Source organism: Pelophylax lessonae (genome assembly GCF_965119305.1).
Source record: "Pelophylax lessonae genome assembly, chromosome: 6".
NCBI classification, from domain to species: Eukaryota; Metazoa; Chordata; class Amphibia; order Anura; family Ranidae; genus Pelophylax; species Pelophylax lessonae.
This window is the reverse complement of record NC_138773.1, coordinates 107,199,048-107,211,943: the sequence shown is the minus strand read 5'-3', so window position 1 is coordinate 107,211,943 and position 12,896 is coordinate 107,199,048. Positions and strand designations below refer to the sequence as shown.

General features: G+C 45.9%; 1 protein-coding gene across 1 annotated transcript in view; it reads right to left on the bottom strand.

Annotated features, from left to right (window-relative positions):
* PMS2 (PMS1 homolog 2, mismatch repair system component) overlaps positions 1–12,896 on the bottom strand; it is an 89,374-nt gene that overhangs the window by 35,608 nt on the left and 40,870 nt on the right. The window contains exons 7-10 of the mRNA XM_082261883.1: positions 7,046–7,143; positions 4,981–5,080; positions 4,328–4,412; positions 2,732–2,884 (exon numbers count right to left, since the gene is read on the bottom strand). Coding sequence (XP_082118009.1) covers positions 2,732–2,884; positions 4,328–4,412; positions 4,981–5,080; positions 7,046–7,143 — 436 coding nt within the window. The remainder of the gene's footprint in view (positions 1–2,731; positions 2,885–4,327; positions 4,413–4,980; positions 5,081–7,045; positions 7,144–12,896) is intronic.

The following is a 12,896-nucleotide window of genomic DNA, read 5'->3' as shown; positions in this document are numbered from 1 at the left end:
CGGCACACCCCCCCCCCTGCCCCCATCACCAGCATGGCACCCGGCCCCCACCTCACGGGGTGTCCAGACCACCCATACAGACCCTGCAATAGTGGAGGGGGGGGAACAGGTGAGGGGGGGTGCCAAGGAGGAGTACCTGGGGGTCTGACCTTCCCATGGAGGGGCCTGCGTCCACCCTAATACCCTTCAAGGGAAGAGGGGAGACAGCTACTCACCATACCAGGAACCAAGCGGGCACTGCTGCAGACAGATCCTGCTCCCCATCGAAATGGGGGGGCTGTCCGCCAGGAGGAACGCTGTGACTCAGGCCGAGGCCAGGTCATATGCGACCTTGTGAGAGGCTTACCTCGCAGGGCCAGCCCCCATCCAGTGGGGCTATGTCGCAGCGGAGATGAGGTCTGGGGTGACCACTGGATCTAGATTATCCAGCCCGTCGCCCAGTTGGGCAGTTGATTGTAGATCTCACAGGAAAAATCCAAAAGTAAAAAATTTTCAATCTAAAAAAAAAAAAAAGAAATTGCCAGGACCAAAGATCCCAGCAAGGAAATAGGTCCTTACTCCTGACTAGGCAGAAAAAAAACTGAGTGGCTATAGCAGAGAGAGGGAGTATACCCCCCTGGGACTGTCCATGGGTGTAGCCAAGATATTTTTCTGCCTAGTGTCCTACTCCTGTAGGGGACAGTATAACCCAATGGTTAAGAATACCAGAAGCTGTGTCCGTCAATGAACGAAAGAGAAATAGTAAGGGTATTCTAAATGATTAGCTTGTATACCAGAAGTCAGCTAATGCAGCTAAATTTGTTATAACCCGGAAAAGGAAACTGCCTGTTTTTTTCACAACTTCCAAATAGGTTTCCTTTTCTAACCTGCACTATGGTACAGCCAGATAAGCTGGATGATAAAAGCAGCACATACTTCCTTTTCTCTACCTTATTTACAAAAACTGAAGCAAAAGAGGATATGTTCAGTTTTTCCATTTGTATTTGCAGCCAACTGATAGGTGCTTTCACAAACACTCTCAGGTTTATTTCTCACAGTGTTGCCTATTAAATGCCATTTAGTGACTACAATATCAAAACTAGTAATATTAAATTGAAATGAACAGTGGGTTTCACTTTTCAAAGGAGAAGTTCACCTTTCGTAACATGTTACATCTATATTCAGGGTGTAACATGTTATATATAGAACAGACCTACCCCTACTGCCCCCCAATCCCCCTGTGAAGGCTAGCGGGGATCTCCCCCATGCTAGCTGTAACAATCCCCCTCCTGGCCACGTCACTTATTCACAGTGCCCTGTGAATGAAAAAAAAGTCCCCACACCCTTCACAGAGGTCGGCTTGTAGTTCTCAATGAACTACCATGGGGCTGTGATTACAGCGGTAGTTCATTGAGTCTTCTTGTCAGATTGTATCTGCTTGCCCATCCGATGTACGGGCACACAGATACACTAGCAGGTCTGCAGGATGCCTTCGTGGCACCAGCGATCTGCTGATCACTGGTGCTATGCTTTAGATACCCCAGAAACAAAAAATAATTGCACATATTTTTTTTAACCTGCAAAAAAAATGTGCATTTATTTTTATGTTTTTTTCAAAGGCAAACTTATCCTTTAACATTTTTCTTCACAAACTGTATTGCCCCTTTCACATAAGCGGACTGATCAGGTCCGCCTGTCCATTTTTTTAGGCGGACCTGATCAGGCCACCCATTCTCCTCTATGAGGAGGATGTCTTTGAAGATGTCTGATACGACGAAACGCATCAGCAGAATCTCTTTATAGAAAGACTGTCTTGACTGCATTATTGCAGTTTATACCTTTGAATGCTTGTAAGTGCATTTCTGTTTCTTCAATAAATTCCTTTTAGCAGTTTTACACTATGTATATTCCTTTGGCTTATTTCTACATGCTATATGGTGAATGAGGGACCCACTTTTCCTCCTTTCCATCTACCACTGGCCTTTGGAACATCCGAGGTTAACATCTATTCGGGAGGATCCCAGGACCTTATATGTGAAGCCTTCATGACCTGTATGCTATATGGCATTATAGGTCCATGACGTCTGGTAAGCGCATATTTATATTATTTGTTCCCTTTGGTGACGGGATCTGACTGCTACTGTGATCACTTCTACCATTGCTGGATATATCACCTTCACATATGGGACTTTGTATTGTGTGTTTCTAGACACACCTTCGTTGTTATATGGGACTTTCACTTATACTATGATATGTTGTCACACATATTTATTATATTAGTTTCATTGTGAATTGTCAAAGTTCACATATTTATTTTAGCGCGGCACTTATATTTCATTTTCTGTATATGTTGACCCCTGAACAAAATTGTATCCAAATGTTTCCTCTATTGCAGTGATGGCCAACTTGGCACCCCAGATGTTTAGGAACTACATTTACCATGATGCTCACCTACACTTCAATTAAATCATTGCACTGCGTTGCAGGAGTGCAGACAGCAGCTCTTGTGTAGAAGAAGTCTGCAAACAGTGTTTGCAAAGTTCACTGAAAAATATGTTGTAATAATATGGTTATAAGTTTTTCATGGAGTTAACTGACCTTTAGCACATCAGATTTTATTTTTCTGCATTGTAGGATTCACAGTTTAATAAATTATTTTCATTGCTAACCTTTAACACAATATATTCATTTTAGTGGCTTTAAAAAACTAGCAACAAATAATTTGCATATTCTACAACAAACATAAACAAACCTGTGGCATCCACCAGCGAATTATTTAAATTTAGTTTATTCACACTGCCACTATACATAGCCAGAAGAGAGGTCTTTAATATTGCCAGCAAAAGCTTTTCTTCCTGCAGGAGAATTTGCCTTTTATCTGGGGTGACATTGATATCAACACATTCTGTAGATAAAAAAGGGAAAAGTGAAATTCAAAACAGACCTTTTTCAAAAATTGTAATCAAAGTAGCACTAGCACCAGCAAACCTATAAGATCATCTATCAGTAGGTCAGGTGCCACATGTAGCTCTTGACTACTTTTAATGCAGCTTTTGGCAATGCGGCTTTCTGTCTTCATAAATCAGTTAACTTATTCCACAATTCATATGACTTAGCCCTGGTTCACGCCAGTGTGACTTGTCATGCAATTGGACAGTTGAAAATCGCCCCCATTTGCGGCAATGGAACCGTTTAAATTGCTGCAAACCAAGTCAGAACAACTTTGAAAAAGGTTCCTGCACTATATCTGTGCGATTTCAGTGCAACTTGCATTGACATCTATTAAATAAAGTCGCATATGAAATCACACTGCTTTGATGTCGTGCTGAAGTAGCGCAACTTCAAAGTCGCACTGATGTGAACCAGGGCTAAATGAATAGTCTGCATTCTTAATATTTAATGTTTCACAGTAAGCTTAAAGTGATTGTTATTTTTATAGGAAAAAACTAGACTTTACAAACATGTTATACGTACATGCTCTGTTGCAATGGATTTTCAAAGAGCAGCCCAGATCCTCCTCTTCTCGGGTCCCTCTTCTGTGATCCTGGTACGTGCTTCCCTCCCGTTGAGTGCCCCCACAGCAAGCAGCTTTCAAGGGGGCACCCGAGCCAATTCTATTCAGACACAGAGCCCCGACCCGACCCCGCCGCCTCTCTCCCCTGTTTGGCTAGCTGACTTTGATTGACAGCAGCGGGAGCCAATGGCGCCGCTGCTGTGTCTCAGCCAATCCGGAGGGAGAATCTCGGACGGCTGAGACACTCGTGGACATCGCTGGACAGAGACAGAACTCAAGTGTTAAGAGGGCCTTTTATCCTAAAGCATAGAATTCATTAAAGATAAAAAAAACCTTCTGATTTTACGACCCCATTTAAAGTCTATCTAAAACCAATTTTTTTTTTTTTTTTTTCAGTTTTAAACAGCGCGTACCGTGGTAAATCAGGCCACAGATGGATAGAATTTTGAACAGAAATTCTTGGGAAAAGAAGGTTCTAAGAAAATTTGTTCAACTTCCAATAAATAAATAGGGGGTCAAACCGATGTTCATTTTCAACTGTACTGACGAGAAAAACTCAAAGGAGCAGGAAGAAACTTTTTTCTAAAATAAAAGAATTTTCATTCCAAAATATTTCAAAGGACAAGCTAATGTTCTGCGAATTAATTTGACGAAATGAAAAAAAAAAAAAAAAAGGGGCCATGTTTCACCCTGAAAAGCACTTTTTAAAAAAAATATATAAATAAACTTTAATGGCGATTCTTTTTCTTTTTAAAAAAAAAAAAAACTGACTAAAAGATCAAGAGGTTCTGTATTGCTAAAGTGGAAGTACTGCAGAGCAAGAAAGCATCTCACCGGAATTGACGTTTATGTTGAGAACAACAAATGGATACTGATGTCTGTTGAACATATGATAAACCTCATTCACTACCTTGGAAACCTGAAGGAAGAAAGCAAAGAGATATGAATGAGAAAACGCATCTACACCCAACAAGGAAAGTAATATCTTGCAGCTCACAGGCAGATATATGGTGGCTAAACTAGTTTTATTTATTTTTTTTTTAGTTCTTTTCCCTCTATTTTCACCTGGTGATCCTGCCAATAACATACTTCCTGTCCTAGGATTACAAATGCTCACTCCTTGTACTATATGAATGGAAGAACAGCATTGTGATTCTAAGCAGCTCTCCTGAATTTGGGCCACAAACACCTTCTCTCTCCATAACATAAGTGAGAGGTGTTCTGTACTTCAAAAATAAGAAATGGTGAAAGCTAGTAACAGATTTTAGTTTATTACACAGAAAGTTAAAAGCAAACTGAATTTCTGGCAGGTATTTTGTTGTACTTCTAGAAAACAGATGAATTCACAAAAAATGTATACATTTAAAAAAACGTATGAATAAAATCTATGTATTATATGTAAATTAAGTATTCCTTGTACAACTAATGTAAGAAAAAAAGACAATGAGATGTAAAGCCTATGTGTAAACCAACCAAGAGCAGGTTACCTTAGAAGGATCACATGGCCGCTGGTTGATGAAGAAATACTGTCTGTCTGTTGCACTCCTTCCCACACCGTGATCACAATGAGATAAAAATCCTGTAATACTAAAATAAAATGCCAACAATGATGCTTTCAGAATGCACTGTATAGTAAAAAAAAAAAGTAAAATAGCAAAAAGGTTTTGCTAGGAAAGTATATTTTCTGCTGTCTTTTTCCCATTTAGGAAATTTTCTTCACTTCTTGTTTCAGAAACAACACGAAACAGGAAGACATTTCTAAAAAGTAGAGGGATTTTCCCTCTTAGGGCTCTTTCACATGGGCGTTCCGATCAGATCCGCCTGTCAGCTTTTTAGGCGGATCTGATCGGATGCCCACATTCAGCCCTATGGAGCAGCGGATGTCAGCGGTGACATGTCCGCTGACACCCGCTGCCATCCGCATCCGATCCTGTCCATGAAATCCGGACGGATGGAAACCCTATTTTCCATCCGTCCTGGGGATCGGATGGGATTGGATGAGAGCGGACAGGCGGTCAGCTCTCATCCGATTCCCCATAGAGAGCAGCGGGGCTCTGACACCTCCCTCTCCACACACAGTGCGGAGACGGAGCTGTCATCCGCCGGCTGATCCCCGCTGAGCAGAGCACGGTCCGCAACGGAATGCGGATCGTGTGAAAGAGCCCTTAGATGAGTTATCAATAGAACAGGTGCCCACATTGGAAGATTTACCATCATCTCTTGCTCTGGGTATTACTCCAACATTTAGGAATTTCCATCACATATTGTCTCTGTGACAATGATCATCAGGGCCAATAGAAAACAGATAGCAATACAAACACAAAAAAACAAAAAAAAAAAAATAGCAAAACTGGTCAGCACAACCAAAATTGCTGAACCCTAATTTTTACACCGATCATAAATGTAAAAACATAACTAATGCAACAAAAAAGGTGTACAACCACCAGGGGGTTATACACTTGTTGCTGCATTAGCTAGGTTTTGGTTCACAAAACCTAGTTTTGGGTCTAAAAAAGTTGAAAATAAAAACCTCTTGTACAGGGTAGGCCGCATCTACATTCAATGGCTTAAACAATCCATACTTTAAAAGTAGTCTGTAGTAATTCCCTTATCAAAAACTCACCACACACTTTAACAACTTCAATACCAGACACTTTCCCTTCTTCCTGCCCAGGCCAAATTTTCAGTTTTCAGCGCTGTTGCACTTTGAATGACAATTGCGTGGTCATGCAACGCTGTACCCAAATTTTATTTTTAGATAGAGCTTTCTTTTGGTGACATTAAAAAAGTTTTCTTAATTTCTGAAAATGTTGCAAATAAGTAATTATTCTCTTTCACTGATGTTCGCTGATGAGGCTGCACTGATGAGCACTTAAAGGCTGCACTGATGAAACGGCACTAATATGCAGCACATATGGGCACAGATATGCAGCACCGATGAGCAGGCACTGATGGGCACCATTTTAAACATACATTGTTGGGATGATTTACATTAAAGTATACCTATCTACCCAAGAATAAACATTTAATAAACTGTAGCCGACGTGTCCTTAGATATGGAGGCAGCAGTAGGCGTTTTAAGTACATTTTCTCCAAGTACAGAAAAATATCAGTTGATCCCAACAGAAATCTCATGCACTGAATTGAAATACTAAAACAATCTTATCAGCCTCCTCCACTATTTTCTGTGAACTACAGAACACCAACTCTATATGAAACAGAGAAAAGGAGAGGGAAGGTGTCTAAAGTCCAAACTGGAAGAGCAGCCTAGGTTGACAACAGAGCTCCAAGATAAAAACAGCATGAGCGAGTCACTCTAGTAGGGCAAGTGTGTTACTGGCAGGAACAACAGGTGAAACCATTTTGAAACAAAAACTGAAAAAAGGAAACAGACGCAGCCACAACATCAAAGGACTGGTAAGCTGCAATATATTACATTTTTGTTTTAGGATTTAGATGAGCTTTAAATTGATCACTTCCATTTGTATAATTTAATCTGTGAGAAGACAATAAAACTGCTTTAAATTGGATCACCAATTTGACGAAACTCACTTGTAGAAACCATCAGGTAGCTCTGTATGTTTTAGTCCATACTCTTCACAAACACTTTCACTTAGTGGTAGCTGAATAAAAGGAATCAAACTCTGCAACTACAAAGAAGAGAAAATATAACTACAGGCTGATAAGTTTTCATGTGTCCTTTTATCATCTTTACAATAGCACTGTCCTCATTTTGCTTTTTTTTAAAATGAGATTAGTAAACAGACAAAATTACAATACAGTGGATATTATTCGAGCAGGCGCACATATGTGGCCTCACTGAAGTGGGTCTTCTTCCACGGGGCCACATATATGCATACCTGTGTTTGGGCTAGGAGTGTGCTCCTAGAACAGAGACCCAGCTGTCTGACTGACAGCTCCAGGTCTTGTACTAATGATCATGAGCCTGGAGGAACTGTTTTCAATCGCGTTTTCTGTGATAGACTGCGGCTGGCTAGAACAGTGATCAGTCAAAGAACAGGGTGCCCCTGTACCCTTTCAACTCTTGAATGGATAAAAAGATCTGATCTTTTTCTTCTTGCTAGAGTAGAAGATTTTAAACAAAAAAAAGAAAGTAAACTTCCCTGGATTGTTTATACCTAAAGGTAAGCCTATAATAAGGCTTACCCATAGGTACTGTAATTATCTCCTAAACTTGCACTGTTTAGGAGATATATACTATATACGTCGCCGGTGACGTCATTGGCACATGCACTCTGAGCACTGTGCCGTGACCGGCGGCTCCCACGCGCATGCATGGGAGTGACATCATCGCAGCTCTGGCCACTCACAGCGACGGAGCCCGTAAACATGGAAAAAAAACCAGGGAAGAGGTTGGGCACCACTCGAGGGCTTCCCTCTAAGGTAGGTTTTTCATAATGAGTTAGGCTGGCCATACATTATACAATTTTCTTGTTCAGTTTCCTTTAGATTTACCTTAAACTATGTAGTGCAAGAGCCTACATGATTGCATGCAAATTAAAAGTGTTTAGGTTTGGCCTCCTATTATATGGTTTTGGTAAATCTAAAGGAAAATTGTACAAGAAAATTGTATAGTGTTTGGCCAGCCTTAGTTTGCGATGCATACTAGCTCATTATGCTTTTATCTTACAGGTTTTTGTTTTTTGTTTCCCTGGGGTTTACAACCTCTTTAAGGTTTGACCTGGATCAGTGTCACGGTCAAACGTCATGATCAGTATATTTCAGATAGAATTAAAAAAAAAAAAAGAAAAAAAAAAGCTTTTCTTATTCAGTATCAGCGTCAGTTAGTGTCTGTGTGTTTTAGGTAGGAATTTATATATACACCTGTTGCTGCTTTGGTGGCAGTTCATGCTAATTGTAAGAAATATAAAGCATAAAGCTAAAACGTAAAAAAACTGAATTTTTGTAAAATCTTACCTGTAAAATTCCTTTCTCTGAGTCCTCCGACAGTCGCCGCCTCCTCTAAGTCATCACTGTTGGGTATTGTCTACCTATCCGTAGGAATAGCTAGGCATATAGACTTAGTCCAAAGACAAAAGGCATTAGCATATACACACCCATGGGGGCTGTCCCATCTGGTCAATACCCCCCCTGCATCACCACTCCCAACTCAGTTTGGTAGCATAGCAGTAGGTAATAAGAACCCCAAAAGAGGGGCGGGGGCGGCGACTGTCGGAGGACTCAGAGAAAGGAATTTTACAGGTAAGATTTTACAAAAATTCTGTTTTCTCTTACGTCCTCCGACAGTCGCCGCCTCCTCTAAGTCATCACTGTTAGGATGTCCCAAAGCAGTATAAACATGAGGGGTGGGAGACGCAACCGTAGAAAAGGCAACGCAGTACCCACATCAGAGAAAGGAATCTTACATGCACTGTAAGAGAACCAACTGGGCAACAGAAAAAAACAATGCTCAACAGGAGCAAACAGCAAGAAGCATCAGCTGATGCCAGAATGTCTACTTCGTAGAACTTGGGAAAAAAAGTGTGCACCGACGACCAAGTCGCCGCCGTGCACACCTGGGCCACCGAGGCCCGATGCCAATAGGCCCAGGATGCACTCAAAGACCTGGTAGAGTGTGCCTAAACAGGGAAGGGCGGAACCCGTTCCGTCAAGGCGTAAGCCTGCTCAATGGTCTGTCTGATCCATTTGGCAATAGTACCTGCGGACGCAGCCATGCCCTTCCGAGATCCCTCAGGAAGGACAAAGAGGGAATCCGTCTCCGAAAGGATTCCGTAGACGACAGGTAAAACCCTGATCGCCCTGACAACATCCGAGGAATGCAAAGCAATCTCCTATGGATGGTTAGGCTTCGTACAAGGCGAAGGCAGGACAATGTCCTCACTAAGGTGAAATTCAGAGATCACCTTGGGAAGGAAGGATGGGGGTGGACGCAAAACCACCTTATCCTCGTGAATGATCAAGTAAAGGGAGCGGCAAGACAATGCCGCCAGCTCCGACACTCTGCGAACCGAAGCGATCGCCACTAGAAAAGCAACCCTTTTCGACAGCAGAGGCAACGATATCTCCCTGATGTTTTCAAAGGGAACACGCTGCAACATGGACAGAACCAAGTTCAAGTCCCATGGAGGTAACGGCTCCTTCCTGGGAGGAGCCAGATGCCGCACACCTTGAATGAAAGTGCGCACCAAGGAGTGAGACGCCACAGGGCGTCGGAAAAGGACAGCCAGTGCAGACACCTGGCCCTTGATCGTGGTCAGCGCCAGGCGCTGATCCACTCCAGACTGGAGGAAAGCCAAGATTCTCGATACCGAGTAAGAACGAGGGGAGAACCCCCTGGACTCACACCAGGTGAAATAGGCTTTCCAGGTACGGTAATAGATCTTACCAGAGGAGGAATTCCCAGCCTTGAATAGGGTAGGGATAACCTCAGGGGATAGACCCTCGTCCTTCAAGACCTGGGTCTCAACAGCCAGGCCGTCAAGGCCAGGGACTGTAAATCAGGATGGAAGAGCGGACCCTGAGACAGGAGATCTTCCCGCAGAGGCAGACGCCACGGAGACGCCACTGCCAGGTGAACAACGTCGGCGTACCAGGACCGGCGAGACCAGTCCAGCGCCACCAGAATCACCATGTGCGGTTCTGAGACCAAACTGCGAAGGAACCGGGATAGTAACTGAATCGGAGGAAAGGCGCACATCAGACGATACTGATGCCAAGGGGCCACCAACGCATCCGAGGCGTCCGCCAACGGATCGCACGTTCTTGCCACGAACCTTTCCATCTTTTGATTTAGCCAGGATGCGAACAGATCCACATCTGGGGATCCTCACTTCGCACACAGCACCTGAAAGACCTCCGGGTTTAGAGACCATTCCCCCTGGTCCAGGGTCTGGCGGCTCAGATAATCGGCCTGCCAATTTTCCACACCCGGAATGTGAACCGTCGAGATCGCCGGGACATGAGTCTCGGCCCAAGACAGGATGTCGGTCACCTCCCGGGCCGCTGGAGCACTCCTGGTGCCCCCCTGGCGGTTGATGTAAGCCACCGTGGTAGCATTGTCCGTCTGCACGCAAACAGGCAGGCCCCGGAGACGGTCCGACCACTGGAAGAGACAGAGTTATCGCTCGTAGTTCCAGCCCATTTACTGGGAGGGATGACTCCTCCTCCAACCAAGTGCCCTGGGCAGACAGGTTGCCCAGGACTCCACCCCAGCCCGACAGGCTGGCGTCCGTGGTAACCACTGTCCACACCGACGGACGGAAGGACTTGCTTTCCGCCACCGACGGGGACTGGGACCACCCCAGAAGAGTCAATCTGGTCTGGCGACTCAAGGAGACATCCAGATCCAAGGACTGAGGTAGTCTGGCCCACCTGGCCAGGATCTCCGTCTGGAGAGCCCGCGTGTGGAACTGGGCAAAGGGAATCGCCTCGAAGGCAGACACCATCAACCCCAGGCCCCGCATGCAGGTCCTGAGTGACGAGGACAGGTCGTCCCTGAGGGACCTGAGTCCGTCCCGCAAAGTCCGGAGCATGTCCTCCGGCAAGAACACCTTTTCCTGAGCAGAGTCCAGAACAATTCCCAGATGGGGAAGGCGAAGCAACGGAGACAACATTGATTGTCGAACGTTGATGTTCCATCCGAACTCCTGGAGCGTCTGTACCATGATGGACAGATCGCAGTAGGCCCAGGACCGGTGTCAACACCCCGGTAAACACCCTGGGTACCGAAGCGAGACCGAAAGGTAACGCCACAAACTGGTAGTGGTCCTCTGCGATAGCAAACCAAATGTACCGCTGATGACCCTCGAAAATAGGGACGTGTCGGTACGCATCCTTCAGATCTACTGAAGCCAGGAATTCTCCTGGACTTAAGGAGGCCACAACCGAACGGAGAGACTCCATTCGAAACTGCCGAACACGCCCGAAGCGTCCAGCGCTTTCAGGTCCAGAATAGGACGCACGTTGCCCACCTTCCTGGGCACAGTGAACAGATTCCCCGAAACCTGTCCCGATGAGGTACCGGGACAAGCACTCCCTGAGCAAGCAGGTCCTGCACCGCTTGATGCAAGTCCTGCAGATGCCCCAGGAGCAGATGAAGATTGGAGGGAAAGAATCTGTCCCCCAACCGGGAAAGGAATTAGATCTGGAAGCCCGATCGAACGATTTCCTGGACCCATCTGTCTGATAGCCGGAGCAGCCAAGGTCGGAGGAAACAGCGCAAACGTCCCCCCACCCTCGAGATGGGTGAGGGTGCCCCTTCAGGTAGAGACGGATTGACCCGCCGAGCCGGCATTGCCGGACTCCTGCTCACCTGCCCAGGGCTTCTTCTGGGTGCCCTGGGCCTGGAAGGTCTTGCCCTTGGGACGGGCCCGAAAGAACCCCCGATTGGAACCAGATGCAGAACCCCGCCTGCCTCGAAAAGACTTGGTCTTCGGGTTCTGGGGCAGCATAGAGCTCATGTCCCCCGTGACGCCTGTCATGCCTGTCCAATGCCTCACCAAAAAGGCGAGAGCCAGCATAGGGAGAATCAGCAACCGCTTCCCTTGAGGACTGGTCGGCCGACCAGCTCTTCAGCCAAATCAGTCGCCGTTGAAGCACCGCGACACTAGAGAGGTGAGCCACTAAGGGGGCCTCGGCCAAAGCTGCATCACACAAGTACATGACTCCTTGGTGGATTTTATCCACCAATTTCAGCCGGGCAGGTGTGACACCAGCAGACACAAGATTGCGCTTAAGCATCTTAGTCCAATCAGCAGCCGCCTGAGCCACCAGAACGGACGCGAAAACGGGTTTGAGCAACGAACCCGCCACCGCATAGGAATGGCGAGATAGGGACTCCAAACGCCGGTCCGTGGGACCCCGGAAAACCGGAGCTTCCCCAGTAGGAACCAAGGTAGCCTTGTTCAGCACGGCCACAGTGTGATCCACCTGAGGAGGCACACACCATCGTGATTCCGTAGCCGGATCAAAAGGATAAAGCAACCCAAACCGACTAGGTACCAGGAAAGGACGTGTGAACGTGCGCCACTGTGCATTAACAGTGTCCTGGAATTCTTCTGGGCAGGGAAAAACCTGCACAGACTTGCGGGTCCTGTGCGTCCCAAACGGGGACACAACGCCCGGAGGAGAGGGCTCATCCTCTAAATGTAAAGTGTTCTTAACAGACACAATTAAATCATCCATGGTCGCCCGTGCTGCAGGCGACCCCGGGGAGGGGGCATCAACCCCTTCCATCTCAGCCTCCCCCTCAGACCCCAAGGGGTCCAAAGATGAGCGGGGCCCTGAAAAGGGCACGCTCGCAGCAGCAGCCATATCCCCATCTGAACCCAGAGAGAGAGACAACCTGGGACTCCTACTCGCAGCAAGTTCAGACATCAGCAGTTCCTCCTGTGGCCCCGCTGCGCCCCGCTCTTACTGCCAC